Here is a 20,886-nt window from a genome sequence, read left to right as displayed (position 1 = left end):
TGGGAAAATCTGAACCTAAGTATATTTGAATACAATGTTCATATTTCTCATAACTCTTTTTACTTATCTTTTATATTGATATATAATAGTTGTACATAGTTTTGGGGTACATGTGATAATTTGATACAGTCATATAATAAAATTAGGGCAATTGGGATATCCATCACCTTACATTTTTATCTTTTCTTTATATTCGAAACATTCAAAACATTTGAAATGTGCAGTTAAACTATGGTTACTCTACTGTCCTACCAAACACCAGAGCTTATTTCTTCTATCTAAGTCTATATTTGTTCTCACTAATTAACCTCTCTTCAACCTGCCCTCATTCTCTGTCTCTTTTGGTCAGTTACTATAGTAATGTAAAAAGAGGCTTCAGTTCTACTACAACATCTAGTAGAATACACATGTCATAGCATGAAGTTCCAAAAGATTAAATATTATTTACTAATTTATTGAGAAGAATACACCTTCTTGTAAGCAGCTTAGATGTGAAGTCTGTGGGAAAAGTAGGCTCAGATGACAGGAAGACTTGCCTGCGGTGCACACAGTGGCACCCACCAGCCACCCTGTGTATGTAGCTGCTTTGCATCTTTTCACAGAGGTCACCAAGATGACCAACATTTGGAATGAGTGATGAGTGGCTGAGAAGATGCTGCTGCTCCTCAAAATAGGTATTCCCTTGTGGAAGTGAAAAATGGCATCAGAATCTGCATCCTAGTCTTCCATGTGAGAATGTGGGAATGTGGAAATGTGAATTTATACCTGCCAGTGTGTGATCCATTAGGAAATTCTTAGACAACAATGAAGTTACTTTAGGTCTCTTTAAAAAATAAATGACATATTAAAATTATTTGAGAGTTTTAAAACACATTTTGAGGTTGTATGGTTGTCATTTGTTATGCCTACAAATATGTAAATATTTTAATATCACTTTCATTTTAATCAAAAAATGTTTAAAGCTTCAACCCTTTTAATCAGCTTGAGCCTCTATCTCTGATAATTTCTAACAGCTTACTTATGGATGAGATGTGCCGCTTCATATTTGAAATAGTAATCAAAGTGCATGTTCTACGTATTCATAGGATTGTTTGAGTTTAAAATAAGATAATGTATGTAAAAGCAATGGGATTCCAAACAATCAACACCATCCAAACTCTGTAAATAGACAACCATGGTGGCAGCGTTCTCCTGAACGTCATAGAATTTGAAAATCTAAACCTTTTGTAGAACAATTGCTTGAACTTCTAAGGAAAAAAATACCTGTGCATTTTGTTGTTATAATCTCATACAGAATAATAAAAAGCAAACTGAGTACACATTTCTTTTTCCTATTATTGTATGAAGGTTTGTTTTGTAAAAAATTAGCTGCTTTGATCTTAGGAGAGGAATTCCTTTTTGCTTCATGTCCTACAGATTTCTGATGAGATCAAATAAATGCAGTTTAAATACTAAATATGTATTAAATATCAACTTTAAAAAATCTCTCCCACCCCAGTTAACTAACTGCCTGGGTTATAGGAGGAAAAGGAATTATCTCGTACCAATAAGGCTCTCTCACTAATCTTAAATTCATTTCTAAAGAATTATTGACTCAATCAGCAGGCCCCACTCCAAATAAAACTGGTTTAAAGATTGCCTTGAGGTCAGAAATTAAGTCAAATGCTTATGGCTGATGCAATGTAATACAAAAATTCAAAATATGCTTTACCACCTGGCAGACTGATTCTCATTTGAGATAACACCCCTACCTTCCTAGACCAAGGGTGCACATTAGTGAGCAAAGCAATTGAGGAAGTTTCTAATTGTCTAAACTGCATTAACTGGCATTCATCCTTCAGAGAGCAGGTCAAAGGCGAGGAGCTCAGGTGAGGTGCACCTCTCATAGACTTGCATAGCTCTCTATTCTTTAAGATTATGTTTGTGTGGACTTTTTTATGAATGTCATGACCCAATCAGCAGAGTATGGTGTCTATGAGGGCAAGGCCTGTGTCTGCTTCACTGTGCCTGGCACACACGAAGTGTCTAACAGACAGGATTTGAACAAAGGTGAAAAATGCAAGAGGATTCCAAAAAACTCAGTAACTAAGATAAATCAGATTTAAATGCAAAATTTTTAGAAATAAAGGCCAATGCAAAAAATTCTTGACGAATGTAATATCAACATTTTAAATAAAAAGAGGATCGATATGCCCGATGTTTCCTTTGCCTAGGGCTCCACTATGATGCAGCAGAGCATTGCCAATAGATATTTGTCAGTACTTTTCCATTTAAATATCAGAAATTTCCTTAAAGCCACGTGATGGGCAGCACCAAAACAAACTAACAAACCCTGGCCACGACTCTCAGAGAAAAGTCACTAAGAAATAAGGCAGAAAACTTTTTATTATACTGAGATACCTCAGGGACGCTAGTTCAGATTCTTCTCAGGCCATGTAAGAAATGCAAGGGCGTTTCTGATTTATCAGCAGGCGAGGGATGAAGGTGTTATCTCAGAAAGAACACTCAAGCAATAGTGACAATTGTATTGCTACCTATTCTTAGCTCTTCTTCCAACTTGCTTTTTAAATGTGAAGACATAATTGAAGCATATGATCAAGTGTTTTTACCTGCGGAAGACAACAGGATGGAGGGGGCCCATGTTCCTTATTCCAAATATATGTTGTGATTAATTTTCCCAATTTATAAACCATTTGTTGGAGAAAAACTGGGCATCTTTGGGAGATTAATGAATTATTTTGACATTGAAGAAGCTCTCATTAACAGCTTTAAGAAGTATTTAGCCACCTCTTGGGACAAGTGGCTACCAGAGGCTCTACCACATTGCAGAGAAAATCATCTTGTAATGATGAATTTATATTCCAGTGTCTCCCCTCCTTATGTCCTGCTTCCACAACAACGCCCTGTGGTCCTCTGTTCCCCAGAAAGCCAGGCAACTCCCTGCTCCTACTCCAAGCTGGTCTCACATAGACTCAAGGCAAATTTCTCAGTCTCAGGTAGACCTTCGCCTTACATGCAATTACAAACACAACTTTCTCTTTATATAACCCACCAATGACCACACCTCTTGCTATCATAACTCATTCCCAAATCCAGGTTATCATCTCAGAAAGCTAACTCGTCTCTCACGTAAAAAGGAAGAGAAATGGCTTATGGGAAGGAACACAACGGTAGGAAGGATAGAATCACATGCACAGGGGTCATGTCAAGAGGAAAATGAGACAGTCTTGTGAAATATGCTGCAATTCTACACATTCACTTGCCCTTCCCTCCCAAAGAAAGGTGTCATACAACCCTAAGTAAGCAACATTTGCTAGAAAGTAATTTTTCAGAAACTAGGTAAAATATGTCGAGCTTGGGCCACACCATAAAAATGCCAAGACTTAGATTACATATTTTTAAAGTAATTTCTTCTTCATATTTCTGCCTCTTTACTCCTCGTATACCTTTAAATGAGGTAATGAGTTAGTGCCCCTTGGAATTCTGACAGTGAAAGTTTAGAAAAAAGAACAGACAGGACTTACTGATGGGGTATGGAGAAAGCTGTAGAGCTTAGTATCCCAGTCTCCACCATCTCGATGGCTTGTTTCATTTCCAGCTTCTTGTACAAAGAAACAATGCTTGATTTGGGTAGGTTCTCTCTGATGAGGATTTTTCGTAAGTATCTATGATCAAACTTCTTAAACCTAAAAACAAAAACCAACATTTTGGAAATCTTGAATGTCTATATGTGTTATGTAAGTATGCATTTCTCTTAAAACAAATTACTTACTACTTAACTTTATTCTGAAGAAACATCAGGACGGTGCCTGGAATTCACAGCATTTGAACACATTTTTTAAAAAAATTCATAGTATTTATGCATTTTTTAAAATAAAAAAAGAATGGCCTCCTGGCCTGAATACATTGAAAATCAACTAAACAAAAGGAAGGGACAAGCTGCAATCAGGGCAAAAAGTGTGCATAAGTGAGGCGCGGGGGAGGCCCAGCCCAGCTCAGCTCCAATTGTAAGAGAAGAAATGAGGGGGCTGAAGCTTTTGAACAAGTGTTCCATTCTAATAGCTCATAACAGCGGCAGCTGCACTTACAGTAATACTGGCCTATTCAACCAGAAACCAATAACTTTAAATGGCCCGGTAGTTACAGTAGTTTTGCCCCATTATGCTGCAGATCATTTTGAATCCTACCAATTAAAGGGAAGAAAAAAACCCTACATATGTACCAATAGCCTGAATGATGGAGACTCTGAATAGGCGAGACTGATGGCCGCTGACTATTGTAAGGAACCTCTGGCCGGCCCATTAGACTGAGCTGTGCTATGCATATGGTGCCTTCAGAGTCAGCCATTTGTTTGGAGTTGGAATTTTCAACACTTTCAATCATTTTACATTCAAAGAGTAGTTTGTCCACCTGCTTTATTTTCTGGAGGCGCACATAGCTTCCCGGGCTGCTGGCTTATTATCTGGCAATTGGTTTCCTGGTCCATGAGGTGTGCAGGCTCTGTCAGCTAAGTCCCTTCAGGGTTAGGGGCTGGCTTCCTGAGCTTTGCTGTCTGAGGTCGGCTCAGACCAGGCCTCCTTTTGTTCTGACTGGCTCTATATTCTGTCTTCTACTTTTCCGCCCTCATGAGAAGCCATGGCTTTTGTGTATTCTCAGCCCACAGTAATCACCTCCCCAACCAAAACACCCTCCCTGACATTCTTCTCACTGAGCTCACCTTAATCTTGTCCTGTTGAACTCCAGAGGCTGCCCTCCTCCTTACCTTCCTGGATTCTTTGTGTCTCCTGATGTGCTGGGTCCAGGTCCCTCTGTGCCCTCCATATTCTGACTTGCTCTTGCTTCCCTGCCAGCCTCCCTGACCACTTCTTCCCAGTCTCCTTCCATCCTTTCTTTTCCTTGCCTGAGCCACAAGACTGGGAGAGTGGGAGCTTCTCAGAGTCCCATCCTCAGTGAACTTCCAGCTACTCACTGACAACTGACAACATTCATCTCCAGCTACAACCTCCCTCCTGAACTGGAAACTAAATCCAGTAAGACAATCCATTCTGAAAGGTGAGATATGGTGAAGAAGAGGGATTTGGACATTTTTAAAAAGAATTATTATATTTAAGACCCTTAAAGATCTTCCACCATGGCCTCCCCCACAATGGAGGAATCCCTTCCCAGGATTCCTCAGCAGGCACCAAACTCCCTTTCCAACCTCTTGAAGCTGGCCATTCCATGGTAGATCTGATCTGATCTTATCATTGGGAACCTTGTCCTTGTTTTTTTTTTTTTTTGAAATGGAGTTTTGCTTTTGTGGCCCAAGCTGGAGTGCAATGGTGCTATCTCGGCTCACCACAACCTCCACCTCACAAGTTCAAGTGATTCTCCTGCCTCAGCCTCCCCAGTAGCTGGGATTACAGGCATGTGCTACCACACCCAGCTAATTTTTTTTGTATTTTTAGTAGAGACAGGGTTTCTCCTTGTTGGTCAGGTTGGTCTCGAACTCCTAACCTCAGGTGATCCACCTGCCTCTGCCTCCCAAAATGCTGGGATTACAGGCGTGAGCCACCACACCTGGCCCTGTCCTTGTTTTTAACTTAAATCTGACTTTTCTAATTTCTACCCATTAGCTGTACTGGTTCTCTCTGAAACAACCTACACCAAGTCTACAGCTTCTTCCACCTGATGTCTCTTCATTTTCCAGGCTTAGCATGCCCTGGAATTTCAGTTGCTTCCTGTAGGGATGGCTCTGGAGCACTTCATCTGCTTGGTCTCCCTTCCCCATGCCATACATATTCTTCATCAGTGAGTGAAACCCTCAGCTTCCTTACTTGTCTCTCACTTGGTAGTGACTCCAGTGCCCACACACATCTTCAATTCCAGCCTTTAAGTGATCCATCAGCTGCCAAACAAACACAAGAAAATGACTGCCAGAGAAAAGCCAACTCTGAAAGACACACAGGACAGATAAGCACCTTTAAAAAACAAAGGAGGCTTTAATTTTCTGGGGCATATCTGACTTTCTATCACTCTGTTCATGTAATAAAATGTTTGATGCCTTTTATAGTAATTTCAACTTTTTTTGTGGTTTAAAGACTTCATAGATAAGTTTCTTGATAATTCACATAATATGTAATGAAAACAGGGCACCTGGCATTTGCTTTGGATAATACTTTTCTAGAATGATCTAGGAAATTTCTCATTACTGAAATCATTTGGAAGACAATAATAATAATAAAATACATCACATTTAAGATATGAAATAATAGTAATAACTGTTAGTTTAATTTCATTGCAAAAGAAAAGATCACACTGTTATCCAATCAATAATTTCTGAAAATATAATTCTATAAATGTTCTACTATAACATATAATAGCAAAATATCTATATTTCTCATTTTAATATGCTCTTTTGATCTAAGTACTTACATTTCACCACTCAAGCAAATCATACTGTATTTGTTTTATCCAAAATTGTTTATGAAAATTTAGGAAAAAGTGCAATCTTCAAAATAATTATGAATTAGTCTTCAAATATTTTAAATTTGAAATTATTGATGTCTATACTGGCTTCTGAATTTTATTTTGAAAAACAGATTCAAATACTAAATTAATTCTTAAATAATTGATTCACTGTCTTCTACCGAAAATTATAACTTTTTCGAGGAAAAGAAAAATAAATGAGAGAAGAGTAAAATATCCACGTTTCATGGACTTATGTGGATTATCTAATTTGTCAAAATAATAAATCATAAGAGATAAAGATAGAGACAAAAATCTACTATCAGGTTAAGGTGCTACATATTATAAAACAGTCACTACTTATCTGTTCATTATTTTCAAATGGCCTTGAAAATTTTTCATTTGAATTTCCTGGAATTTAAATAACCAAATTTCCTAGGTGACTTTGACCGTGAACTTTAGGGTAGATTTTGGAAGACTTCATCATTATCAGTTTCTCCAGTATTAAAATGGTGAACTCTCAGGGATAGAAGAAACCTAAACTTTTTCAGGTTCAACTATCTCCTCAAAGCTTGAATCTCATGTACAGCAACTATGTCACAAGTTCCCAATCACAGGTTAGACACATCCACTTCAGCTTCAAGTGTGCCAATCAGGAAATGATTGTCAGAATGCTCTTTCATTAAGTGAGTTGAAGTCTCCACCTATAACCCTTCAGACACTAGTTCTCATGTCTATTCCTTGGAGCTCTACACAGTGGCATCCCTTCAATGTTGTGCTGAACTTAAACAAACAGGTAGAAACCATGCTCAAAGTCATATTCATCTTTGCCAGACTGGGATATTTTCAATAAAATCTGCCACTCAGCCATGTTTGCAAAAGAAGTAGCACCCTTTACCCATCTTCTATTCAGAGTTCAAAAAGGGCAGAGGACCTCGTATTTCATTGCAACAGTGATTTTAGAAGCAAGCAGGACGGCTTTGAATGTTAGTCACTGTGATAGTATTTTGAGGCATCAGTTTAGCCAGGCAAGTCACCAGTTATTCAATCAAACACTACTCTAGATGTTACCGTAAATGAATTTTATAGATCTGATTAATAATCTGATTATCAGTTGTTTTAACTAGAGAGATGACCCCAGATAATCTGGATGGGCCTGATTTAATCAGTTGAAAGGCCTTAAGAATAGGCTTGAGGCTTCCCTGATGAAGAAGAAATCCTACTTGGGGACAGCAGCTTTGGTTCATGCCGGAGAGTTCCAGTCTGCCCTTCTGGATGGCCTGTCCCATGGATTTTGGACTTTCCTAGCCAGCCTCCACAGTAGCAAAAAACAATTCCTTACAACAAGTCTCTTCATATATCTGTATCTATATCTATATATCTATTTCTGTATCTGTCTATCTATCCATCCATCTTACTGACTCTGCTTCTCTATTGAACCCTGATGGAAATACCATCAGCTTGGACAAAAAAGGAGGACAAAATGAAAGAAAGATGTCAGACCCTCACAATTCTATAAGCAAGAAATAGACTGATAAGATTACTCAGCTGCAAATTGATGCTACCTTTATTAAAAAGGAAGCATGATTCAGAGGGTGAAGTTGAGAACCCAGAAGGTATAGCAAAGAGTTGCAGGGGATTAAGGGATTCCCAGGCCTTGAAACCAAATACAGCTTGCCCAGGAAACATCGAAGTTTGCTTGGTATTGATGGATCCTTTTTTTCCTACGTTATCTCCCCACCTTTTTGAAAGGCAATAGCTATAACTGTTATTCAATGAGTCTCCTACCATATATTTTAGGAGCAGATAACTTGTTTCTTGAGTTTCACAAATTCATAGATAAAACCATGCCTCAGAATAGATTATACTCAGAGCCTCACTGAGGCCTGCTCTAGATGATGGAGATGATGAGATTGGGGGTTTTTGAACTGATAAAATTCAGATGATATTTTGGATTTTGAATTGGTGCTCCAGTGTATTGAGACTTTTGGGGTGTTGGATTAGAAGGAAGGTATTCTGCATGTGGAACAGACATGAATCTTTGGGAGACAGAGGGCAGACTGTGGTAGAAGAACAATGCCCTTGCAAAAGCCTCGATGTCTTAATCCCCAGAATTTGTGAATATGGTAGTTCAGTTTAAAGGAGGATTAAGCGCCAAATGGACTTAAGGTTGCAAATCAGCTGACCTTAAGATGGAGACAATCTCCTGAATAATTCATATGGACCCAGTGGGATCCTAAAGATCCTTCAATGTGGAAGAGGGAGGCATAAGGGTCATTGTTGGAGGGATGCAGCCATTGCAGGCTCTAAAGATGGAAGGGGCCGTGGGCCAAGGAACACAGGCAGCCTCAGGAAGCTGAGGTAGGTGAGGAAACAGATTCTCCCCAGGGACTCCAGAAGGGAGTACAGGCCTATAACACCTGAATTTTGAATTTCTGACCTCCAGGACTATAAGACAATAAAGCTGCATTTTTTTTTTTTTTTTTTTTTTTTTTTTTTTTTTTTTTGAGACGGAGTTTCGCTCTCGTTACCCAGACTGGAGTGCAGTGGCGCGATCTCGGCTCACCGCAACCTCCGCCTCCTGGGTTCAGGCAATTCTCCTGCCTCAGCCTCCTGAGTAGCTGGGATTACAGGCACGCGCCACCATACCCAGCTAATTTTTTGTATTTTTTTTTTTAGTAGAGACGGGGTTTCACCGTGTTGACCAGGATGGTCTCGATCTCTTGACCTCGTGATTCACCCGCCTCGGCCTCCCAAAGTGCTGGGATTACAGGCGTGAGCCACCGCGCCCGGCCAGCTGCATTGTTTTAAGCCAGGAAGTTTGTGGCAATTTCCTACAGCAGCCATAAGAAACTTGTACAGTCATTCTTGGTAGAGTGGGGGAAGAAAGAGGAAGTCTAGTGGTGTGTGCACACATCTCATGGCAACAAAGGGAAAGCATCTTATTAAATATTAATTGCAACTATGCAATAACTTACACGAATATGAAGCTCTTCATTGATGGATTCTTTTTTATTGGTTTTTTTAACATCCAGGTACCGGACCAGAGGGCCAATTGTGATTCCCTAGATTAGAAATAACAAAATAAAGGGTTTTATTGTGATGAAGACTGTCACTGGAGAGAGCAAATTTATCAACAAAACTATTCGAATGTCTAATCTATATGTTTTTATAATGGCTATTATAGGATAAATGCTCCAATGTTTACTTCAGTTGTTAATTCCTTTAAGTACTGAAATAAAAATAGATATATTGTCTGTATTTTAACGTAGGAATTTGGTTTCACCCACTAAAATAAACTTTCATTAGTTCTTAAGAGTTAACTCCAACTAAAACAAAAACGTGTGCTACCTAGTACTAATTGGAATCTCATTTTCAGAAATGTGGAGTATCTATTAGTCACCTGTTACTCAGGAATCTTTTGATTAATATGCTGCATTGACCTAAAGGCGATATATTTTAGAAGTTAAAGGATGGTCACAAACATGATCTAGAAATCTCTGGGAATATAGTTTGGGTATTGAGCAAAGATCTGAAAATCAGATAAAATGTCTTTATTTGTATTTTATTAATTTATACATTGTCCTGAAAGAATCTATTTATTTTAAATATAAGGGAAATCTACTTACCTGAATAAACACAGTAAAGTATATAACTACTAGAGTAGCAGTGACAAACATTTTCTTCCTAGGAAAAAGAGACAGAGGAAGCAAAAATGCAAGTGAAAAACTTCCAGCTCCTCGAACACCACTGTAGAAAATTATGCACTGGTCCTTGATGGAGAAGGGGAAAGTCCGAAACTGGTTACTGACATAGAAGAGAGCAAATACGCCTAGAAAGGGGGAAATATGTATTAGAGCAGAGGGTCATGAATGAGCAGAGATACAGAGCTAATGAACTGAGGTTGCGTGTGTGTGCCCTGCCGACAATGAAGCCTAATTCCATCACACATCCATGATTGTCTATCACAGGTAAACTACCTTTTATGGCTTTTGACTTTTTTGTTAGTTGTGAGATAGTAGCACTTCAAGTGGGAATCTTCGCTACAGTATCCTGGCATGTATTATGTGTATGTGTCTGCATTTGTGTGTTTAAAGTAATAAAATCTTGATTTTTTTAAATGTAAAGTATATATTTTCTAATCTATATTCATAATATTTGCCCTGCCTTTCAAAACTAGTCAAAGCAAGGATATTGTTGAGTGGGTGAGGAGGATAAAGGCATTCTTATCATCTCATATTTTCACTAGGTACCCAAAGGAGGTCTGTAATTTAAAAATGAGAGGGGTACTCTTAGTGACTGTGGTCTCTACAGTCAAATCCTTTATCATTGGCTTGGTCCTTCTTGAGGTTCAATGCAAACAAGGAAGGAAGTTGGAAAGGGTTAGAAGGTGAGTGGGTGCTTCTACCGCCAGTGAGTTTCTTAAATAGAAGGTGAAGGGTGGGAGAGCTTGTTTGAAACACAAAGGAGTTTTCTACCACATTGATGTTCATCCCCAAGTGGCCCGCATGACCTAGCTACCACTGATGCAGTGGTGCCTGGTAGGAAAGTTTCCTTCATTAAAGCTCTGATGAATCAAAGAAGAGTTTCACTTAGTAGAATAACACTCTCCACATCCTCATGTACTTCCAGTCACACAAACTTGCCAGCAAGAATTCTTTGATAATAGGTGCATGGATAGTGCAAGATAAGCAAATTTACTTTTTAAAACATTGTTGTGTTTGTCCCGGTTCCTCTACATGCCAGTCATGTGACCTTGGGCGCAGTTCTTAATCATTTCATGTCCTCAGACTCCACATCTGCTTGATGGGGTAGCCACAGTGTTTCTCTCAGAATGTGAATGTAAGGATTAAATAAATTTAACATCCATAAATAATATAAGATGCAGCCTTTTATGTAAGAAGCCTTCATGAGTGTGAACTACTATTAGTTGTGATGAGTCAGGGTGAGAAGAGAACAGGCTGTGAGTGGGAGAACTGGATTCTAACACCTGGTTCTGTCAATTGCTGTGATGTGGCCAATTGTATCACTGTCTTGGTGGTTTTTCCATCAATTTCCACAACTGTAATAGCACGGGGTTGAGCTGGATCATGAAGCATTAACAATGTCGATATTCCTCCAATATAAGTCCTCTCCTACGTAGTTTCTTTTCTTGTTGGCTGGGCTAAAGCTCTATAATTTTACTTCTCTTGGCATTAGCTCTACTCCCTTGTAGATTCCTAGAGTACTAGAACTGAAAAGAAACTAAGAAATTTGTTCAAATTCATCTTTCAAAATTGAGGAAGACAATTTTGAATAGTTAAATGTCTGTCCAAGATCAAACAGCTAGTTTGTAATAAGGCCAGTACTAATGATTTGAGATTATAAACTTGTATCACAGCTTCCTGAATTCTCCTCCAAGGAGCCCAGCAAACATATGCATTCAGAGTTGCTTACAAATATTTTAATATTTCTGCATTCTTGTTAATCTCCTCTAGAGCCTAAAACCCATCCTAAATGAATTTGGAATTAATATGTTCAAGGTAGGTTCTCAGTCGTTTCACCTAATTTCTCTTTGAGTAATTGGCTTGAAAATATTGGTCAAAGTCATTTAATATAATGCTTCAAATATTAGTCAAGACTCTTAAAAATAGAATTGCTCCCAGTCAAAAGGCAACCCATCTATTGTAGTTCAGTGCTTAATGTTCTTTTCTAGCTCCTGAAACATAAATGTATAAAAGAAATCATCAGTCACTAGTTCTCATTTTAAAAGCCTAGTTACATTTAACAGGTGTGATGCCAGTTACACTCTAAAGTTGTTCTTACTAATTAATGCAAAGCTCTTTTAAAAATATTCACTTCCTGATTTTTTTATTTGCTATACATCACACATTCACACACTCAACCCTCAAATAAAGCCACCTGTACTATTTATGGGGATATTTTCTACCATTATTTGCCTTCCATAGAATACAGTTTGTGAGATTTCACTTATCCTATAGTGAAAGTGTAAATAAATGCCCACAGTTTATAATCCATTTCTGATTTAAGGTGCAAGAGGATATAAATCTGCAAAGAAGTGAAGAGCAAGGGATTCACTGACTGAATTGTATTTAAATAGGTAGATGTAAAGGTTCTTTCTTCAATTAAAAAAATACTCCTTGCCCCAGCCTCGCTTCAGTGCAGAACCTTATCAACCACAAACAGAAAAGATTCCTGCTCATGACCAGGTGCCTAGTCTACCCTAACCGGTAAAACCAGTTAGTATCCACTCAGTACTAAAGTTTTTACATTGCAGAAGGGAATAAGAGAACTGAAAATGCAGCAGGGACCGGAGACTCTGGGGACCGGGGACTCTGGGACCCTGCTGTCTCTTACTGATGGCTCTCCAGATCTGGCAGAAGGCCAGAGTGAAGCAGACGAAGGCCCAGTTCCACTCGTGGTTCTTGCCCACGGTGGACACACCCATGAAGATGAAGATCAAGGTCTCGCTGACGCTGCTCAGCATCTTCATGAAGTACTTGATGGTCGTGTATGATGTCTGGGACACGTTTTCTTCCACGTACTTTTTCATTGTTACTGCGCAGGCTGTAATTCTACAAAAGGAGCAGAGTCTCAGAGAAAATCCATGAGGCTTTCCACTTCCACAAAACGCCCTCCCCACAGGTGATGCCACAGGCGTGAAGCCACAGGAGTGAAGCCTGTGTTGATACAGGAAGAATATCTCCCTTATTCCCTTCTGTGGCTGCAGATTTTTCACAAATTCTCTTTCTCCCTCTTTTCCCTCCCTAAGAGATCTTTATGAGGTAAAGCTGAATGTGGTGGAAAGACGGGCGTGGCACGATCTTTCTAAATAAAATGACACACAATTCCCATGGGCACACCCAATGCAGAATGCTTTTCTCTTGCCCTCTTCATGAAGAGTTTGTCAGTCCCAACTCACACTTGCTACTTTACTGAAACCAAAATAACAGACAGAATAATTCAGCAAGGCTCTCATTTCCCCCAACCCAACCATAAATTATCAAAACTTAAGACAATGCAAGATTCTTTTTTTATTGGCTTTATTTCAAATAATTCTGTTCTAGCGCACCATTAAGCAAGTATGGGAAAAAGAAAGAATCTTGCCTTGTCTTAGAGGTTTTGATCATTTTTCAGGTGGGAAAGTGACAGATGTCTAGAGTTTACACCATCGCATTTAGTTGAAAGAGCTATTTCCCCTTGAATGAAATTAAATGTATCTTCCTTAATAGCTGGAAAGAAGGATAATGCCATAGAGAAGATAACAAGACCAGATATAATAAGCCAAGCTGAGCAGCCTAATTCAAAGATAGACATCTCAAGGATACAAAGACATAAGGACAAGCATTTCAAAAATATTTGCATTAGGGCAAAGAAATGTAGGTTTCTAATCTTATCCCATCTGCCTAGTTTCATTCCATATTGAAGAGCCATGGCTCTGTGATGGCTCTGCTGTGGTTTGAGGGCCACAGCAGAAGGCAGAGCCCAGGAACGGCAGTCCCTCATGCATGTCTCCCTTCGACTTTAAAATTAACTTTTCAAGGAAAAAAGCACACTACTGAGATGATAACTTAACCTTGAAGTTTCCCCAGATCTTCTCTGTACCAGCTTTACTGAGCCTTCTAAATTGACATAATAATTACTATGCACTTCTCAGGCAAATCACAAGAAGAGGACAAAGGCAAAGTTGGAGAGAAGGTTTGTTTGACAAAGAACTCAATCAGGTTTTATAAAAGTTTAGAAACTCCTAAATCCTGCAACACCTTTGAGGGTTAGCGTCAGTAGTCATGCCATTCCCAGATGCCTGATTCAGGAGATGTGGTCCTAAACTTTCTTTCTATTACTATGTGACTTGATCTTTGGTTTGTACTTACGCCAGGATGCCAGAGAGGTAGAGGGTTTCAGCAGCTAAGTAAGACAAATAGCTGAACATGAAGACGATGAGTGGCTCAATTGCAGAGATATTCTGAGTGAAACGTGTGATAAACGCAGAAATAAATCCAAAAACGATGCCAAACATTACCCCTCCAACCCCCACAATGATGAATCGGGCACATCCAGCCAAAATGTCCACAGGTTCTATGTCTTCAAATTTATGCATTTTTGTAAAGGCAATTAATATATTGTATAAGACCTAGACAAAAAAAAAAAAAAGAGAAAATAAATATGAATGATTAATAGAAACTGGGAATACTTTGCATGCAGATTCTCAGCTATGTGTCTAGGTAAGTAATACACAAAAATAAATTATACAACAAAAAATACTACGATTACTGCGTTTTAACTGTATTCCCAATAATTTAGATGCATTCTGTTTCATTGAATAAAAAGTGTAATACTCACAACTTTCATTCACTGAGCACCTACTAAGTGTCAGCCTCTTTGTTAAGCTCTCAGTGTCAGTTAATTTATTGCCTCTAAATTCCAAATGAACCCTTCTATTCGTGTTCTACAATAGACAGTGGAATTACTTGAAGCATTTCTTCTTTTAAGTGAGCACCTAGTTAAGCTCTCTCAGTAGAGGGCCTAGGAAGGACATTGCAGGTGCAGGAGGAAAGGGCTTCCTGCAGTTTTTCTGGGGCCTGTGGGGAGAGTCAACCACGTGGGTGTGAGGAATTCCAGTGGACCCTGCCTGAGCCACAGGCCCTGTAAGTGATCCCCCTGCAACCCTGCAGCTTTGGCCTGGTGATAACCTGTCTGCAAAAAGCCCATGATATGATAAGCCCATTATACGATATAATAAAAGACATGATAACCTGTTTCCATGGCCCATGTGCATCGTGTCTGTGGCCCAGGGCTCCACCCAAGCAACCCACCCTCTGAGAGCCTTCTCCCCCTCCTCCCATGCAGCCTGCTCCTCTGAAGATCCTCTGCCGTCTCCCAAGTGCAGGCTCCCACTGCAGCTCTGGCACAGGGGTTGCTGACTGATGTCTGGCCCTGCCTGCCTTCCACAGGGTGGTCGGTTGTTTTCCCAGCAACTCCAGATCAGCTCCAGTGTGGCTAGAGCAGCCAACTTCTCTGCTACCCAGTGGCCAATCCACACCTTCTCCAGTGAGAGGTGAAGCCCTCCCACGTGTGTCCTTCCTTGGGTGCCCTCCCTCAGCCCTAGGGTACATAGAGAGTTTCCTTATATCTTATAGTTATGCCTTTATTATAGTTAACACATTTTATAATACATTAACATTTTTTATTTAACCTATCATGTGGTGTATCTTTCCTGATTGAACCTGACTGTTATACCCTCCATAAACATCATTTCATCAAATCCCCTGAACAATTCTAGCTTATGTGTCACACACTCTGAATTTTCCTATTTCTCTATTTATTTCAACATTTATTTTGAAGCCACAGAGTTCTATTTATCACTATTTCATGCCACTCCACAGCCCAGAACTATGATCTAGCTCCTGAAAAGCAGCAGCAGGCGCACAGAAAATGAGACACAGAAAAGAGTTGAATGAAGATATCTGCAGGAAATGAAGAGCTTCGGGAATATCAGCCCCTGAAAGAGTCCTGTGAAACCACAGTGCATGTGTCTTAGCCTCTGTCTATCTATACCAGGAAAAACGCAAAAAATGAGAGCAGAGGGTGGAAACTAAACGTCAAGGAAATCGTGGCTGTGATGGTATTCCGCGTGCTGCAGAGGCACAGAAGGACGGCACGGACCTTCTAGAACTGGTGATGCCCCGTCATCTTCACAGTTGGCTCTCATTTCCCCGCTGGCTGTGGCCCTTCACACTGCACCCTGCCAGGCTCTCCCAGGCCTTGACTCTCATCTTTTTAAAATGGGAATCATCTTCCTTGTGGAAACACTCAGTGTCACCACTGATCTTGGGTGCGGCCTGACAGCCTTTGGGTTCTGGCTTTGGCTTTACCTCAGGACTCATCAGAACCACATACTGCATTGCGTGCATGCTGACCCGTTTGTTGCTGTGGTCTGCAAGCTGCAGGAAGCCATAGCCATTCCTCCTCCAGCCCCTTTCCTAGTCCTGGCCCCTCCAGGTTGTCTGTAAGTCCAACCTCTGCTGATTCCCTATAACATCACCATCATAATAAAAGACTGTTGTTTTTGCCCAGGCACAGTGGCTCACACCTGTAATCCCAGAACTTTGGGAGGCCGAGGTGGGTGGATCACCTGAGGTTAGAAGTACAAGACCAGCCTAGCCTACATGGCAAAACCCCATTTCTACCAAAAATACAAAAATTAGGCCAAGTGCAGTGCCTCACAACTGTTATCCCAGCACTTTGGGAAGCCGAGAAGGGAGGATTGCCTGAGCTTAGGAGTTCAAGACCAGCCTGGGCAACACGATGAAACCCCGTCTCTACTAAAATAAAAAAAAAAATAGCTGGGCGTGGCAGTGTGTGCCTGTACTCCCAGCTACTCGGGAGGCTGAGGCAGGAGAATTGCTTGAACCCGAGAGGTGGAGGTTGCAGTGAGCTGAGACCACACCACTGCACTCCAGCCTGGGAGACAGAGGAAGACTCTGTCTCTTAAAAAAAAAATACAAAAATTAGCCAGCATGGTGGTACATGCCTGTAATCCCAGCTACTCAGGAGGCTGAGGCAGGAGAATCACTTGAACCCAGGAGATGGAGGTTGCAGTGAGCTGAGATTGCACCATTGCATGCCAACCTGGGTGACAAGAACGAAATTCCATCTTGAAAAAAAAAAGATTGTTGTTTTCCCACAGAGAGGTTGGCAGTAAATGACTGATCATGTGCAAAGGTTGTCCCTAGGCTTCTGTTTTGTTCTGTTCGTAATCATGAACAGTCAGAGTGCATCAATGGCAAAGACCTTCTCCTTGCTCTCCCTTCTAAACAATGTCTCAACGTTTGTTTGAGGGAGGCTGTCTTCTAGGGACAGATAGAAGCAAAAGCAGCAGGAGGTTACAGAATGGACATATTTATGCTGCAGCCACCATGCAACTGTACACTTTTTGCTACTCCCTTATGTGCAGATATCAAACATCATACAGCACGGCTTTGGGCTTTAGAATGTGAGCTGGCAGTGAGGGGCATGCCTCGAAGTAGCTCAGGTGTCACTCATCCTCACCTAGGACGCTTCATGGCCAATGCACTTTGTTGATGGGGGTGGGCAGACACAGAGGTTGCACGGTGGTCCTCTGCTAATGGGTTTTTGGTCCACAAGCACCTCTGCAATGAGGCTCTGTCGCCTTGACTCCTGTATGACTCTCCTAGGGATGCTGTGACAAAGTACCACAAGCTGGGTAGCTCAGATTAACAAAAATGTATCCTCTGACACTGTTATGCAGACTAGAGGTCCGTACTCGAGATGTTGGCAGGGCCATGCTCCCCATGAAGGTGTTAAGGGAGGGCCTTCTTTGCCTCTTCTGAGCTTCTTCTGTGGTGGCTGCTGGCAGCCCTCACTGTTCCAGGTTTGTGAGTGCATCACTCCAGTCCCTGCCTGCGTCTTCATCTAGCCTTCTCTGCCTGTTTCCTCTGTGTCGCATCTCCTTCTCATAAGGACACCAGGCATTGGATTAGGGCCCACCTTAGTCCAGTGCGAGCTCGCCTTCAATAATGATAACTGTAAAGACACTGTTTCCAGTGAGGGTTCCATCCTGAGGTTCCAGGTGAGCATGGATTTTTAGGGGACACTACTCCACCTAGTACAGCTTTTATAACCAAAATGACCATACAGTGAAATTAACTTGTATTACAGACTATAAGTTTTCATTATAAATCTCTCAGAGCACAAATAATTTTATTTTGAATTTTACAAGGTCCTAAACTGTGGCTTATTCCCAAAATGGTTCAATCATGTTTCTTAAAAGAGCCTAGAATGCAGATTTTGAGTGTATAGATTAGTGCTCCCTGCTCAATGTAATAAGTAACCAGTAGTAATAAGCGTGGTTAGTTATGGGAATGTGAGCAGAAGGTTATAATAGGCTTGCATTCTTCCCACAAAGAGATGTTTCTAGTGTATTTTCTGGGAGGAGAGGAAGCCGGGGAAGATGAAGAAGAATGAGAAAGCTTGATGCCAGTGAGTCCAAGCAAGTACACACACAACATACAGACACACACAATAGACACACACACATCATACACACAACAGACATACACAAGCAACACACACATGCATCAGACACACAGACACACATGCACACACCATAAACATTGTGAATTGCTGATATTAGGAAAGGAATTACTTAAGAAGAGAAAGACTTGTAGAAATCTTAAACTGAATTTGCTTAAAAATATACATGATAAAGTGTAGAAATGTCCAGAAACAAAAGAGCAAAGGAAAACCCCCACAAATGTCCCACAATCCCTCCTAGAGAAAACTACTAGAAGTACTATAGATACGTATTTTCTAATTCTGTCTATCTATCCATCTATTCATCCATCTATATATCATCTATCCATCTACTATCTATCATCCATCTCTCTATCTGGGGCAGCCCCTCAGATCTCTAACTGCAGGGATTCCCATCTGCTGTTCTCAGCTAAGGCCTGAGCTTGGCAGGGACACTGAGATAGGCCCCTTCCTGGAAGGCAAAGGACTCCTTGGATAGTTGTTTTAGCCTACGGGTTCCTGATGAGCTTGATAAACTCTGAGAAATGCAGTAAAGACAGTCCCATCAGCTTCTGTCCTTCCCTCTCTCCTTTCCCTGGAATCACACTGCAGTGTGACCTGAGAGCTCTCCCAACCCCTGGGCTTCTTCCCCATTTTCCCTCACAGGAGTTTCTCTGATCAAACTCTTGCATGTTTAATGCACTCTGAGTGTCTGATAAATGAAGAACCTGGACAACATCTATCGGTCTGTTTGTGTATCAATCATCCTTTACAAAGCTGGTATAATCCTGGTCTAATTTATTTAAACACACTGAAGCCATGCTTTAAGAAAACCTGGGCTGAGTATTTGAAAAAAAATTGTGATTTTTGATTTTGAATAAATCCAAAAGAATCTCAGTGGTTGTGTCTTGACTCAGTGAGTTGAGTCCAATTTCACTTTCTGCCACGTATGGGTCTTAGGATCCTGGGTATTGCACTGCTGGAGTTGAGCTCACACTGAAAGGAGTGAAGCCACAATGAGGAGTCACACACTCCCCACAATCCCAGAAAAGGAAATTTGAATGAGGTTAAGTGGAACCTGACAGCTTATTTGACTCTCAAATCCAAAGGAAACTCAGAGAATATGACCGAGACTTAAAGATTTGAATATTGTTGCCACAAACTAAAACTCTTTTACATAGCTTGTTAGATCATTAGTAGCTACCCAGACTACTCCAATGGCCTGGGAAAGTCAATTGCACCAGCCTTGTCTCTGGACACCAGTGTGCCCTGCCAGGAAGATGCCATGGCCGTTTCAGAAGCTAAAGTAGTACATATAATTAAGAAGACTGCATTTACAATCACAATCCTTACTACTACACGAAAAACAGTTCTTACCTTTCAAATTACCAGGCTCTGGGTATCATTATAGTTGCAAAAGATTTTCTTTGGGTTCATTTCAAGTCACAATAACGTGTGTGTATCTTTTATACACTGAAGGAAAGCTCAGCCAATGCTTAATCTCAAACATGTCCACAGCCCCATGGAGAACAAGGTTAGATTTTCCCTCTTCACTCATTGTCTCAGCAAATGGTCCTTTTGTGTTACTTTGAACGGTTCTCCAAGCCTTCCAACATTCTAATAATCATGATCCTTTAGCTGATGCCATTGTAAAAGTTTGCAAAGCCTTTTTAACACGCAGAAACTCACACAGTAGCTAAAAACATTAGTCCTTCAACCAGGGCTCAGCAGAGGTGAAAAGTCAATTCTAAATATGCTAACTTTTTTGTTGTTGTTAATTTTATTGAGGAAAGACTTACATATGATAAATTGCATCTAAAATGAATGAATTCTGGACATTGTAGACACCCATTAAGCCATCACCGTAGTCAAGATAGAGAAAAATTCCATGAACCCTGAAAGGTTCCTCATTCATTTGAAGTTCTCCATTCTTCTCTCTGACCCTGGCCACAATGAGGAGTCACACACTCCTCACAATCTCAGAAAAGGCAAGTTTGAATGAGGTTAAGTAGAACCTGACAGTTTATCTATTGCCACAATCGATTACTTTGCATTTTATACAATTTGAATAATAAAGTATGAATTCTTTTTTTGTGACTTATTTAACTCAGTATGATGTTTTTGAGAGTTACCCAAGTTGTTGGAGATATTGGTGGTTTCTTGCTTTTTACACCTAAGTAGTATTCAACTATATGGTTACAGCATATTTTCATCATTCATTTATCTGTTTACCTGTTAATGAATATTTGTCCTTCCCAATCCCCCAGTTTTTGGCTATTTGAATGTTGCTGCTATGAACATTCATGTACAAGCCTTTTTGGTAGATCTATGTTTTCATTTCTCTTGCGTATATACCTAGGAGTACAATGGCTAGGTAGTATGGTAGACATGTGAAAGTTTTAA

At 40.3% G+C, this 20,886-nt stretch overlaps 1 protein-coding gene across 1 annotated transcript in view; it reads right to left on the bottom strand.

Moving 5' to 3' along the window:
• SLC9A4 (solute carrier family 9 member A4) overlaps positions 1-20,886 on the bottom strand; it is a 61,895-nt gene that overhangs the window by 16,397 nt on the left and 24,612 nt on the right. Inside the window, exons 3-8 of the mRNA XM_012471482.2 lie at positions 14,322-14,581; positions 12,805-13,022; positions 10,077-10,279; positions 9,426-9,512; positions 5,817-5,887; positions 3,525-3,686 (exon numbers count right to left, since the gene is read on the bottom strand). Coding sequence (XP_012326905.2) covers positions 3,525-3,686; positions 5,817-5,887; positions 9,426-9,512; positions 10,077-10,279; positions 12,805-13,022; positions 14,322-14,581 — 1,001 coding nt within the window. The remainder of the gene's footprint in view (positions 1-3,524; positions 3,687-5,816; positions 5,888-9,425; positions 9,513-10,076; positions 10,280-12,804; positions 13,023-14,321; positions 14,582-20,886) is intronic.

Source organism: Aotus nancymaae, unplaced genomic scaffold, assembly GCF_030222135.1.
Source record: "Aotus nancymaae isolate 86718 unplaced genomic scaffold, 86718_ANA_hifiasm-v0.15.2.pri h1tg000131l, whole genome shotgun sequence".
NCBI classification, from domain to species: Eukaryota; Metazoa; Chordata; class Mammalia; order Primates; family Aotidae; genus Aotus; species Aotus nancymaae.
The sequence above is the reverse complement of the archived record's forward strand: the minus strand, read 5'-3'. Positions and strand labels throughout refer to the sequence as shown.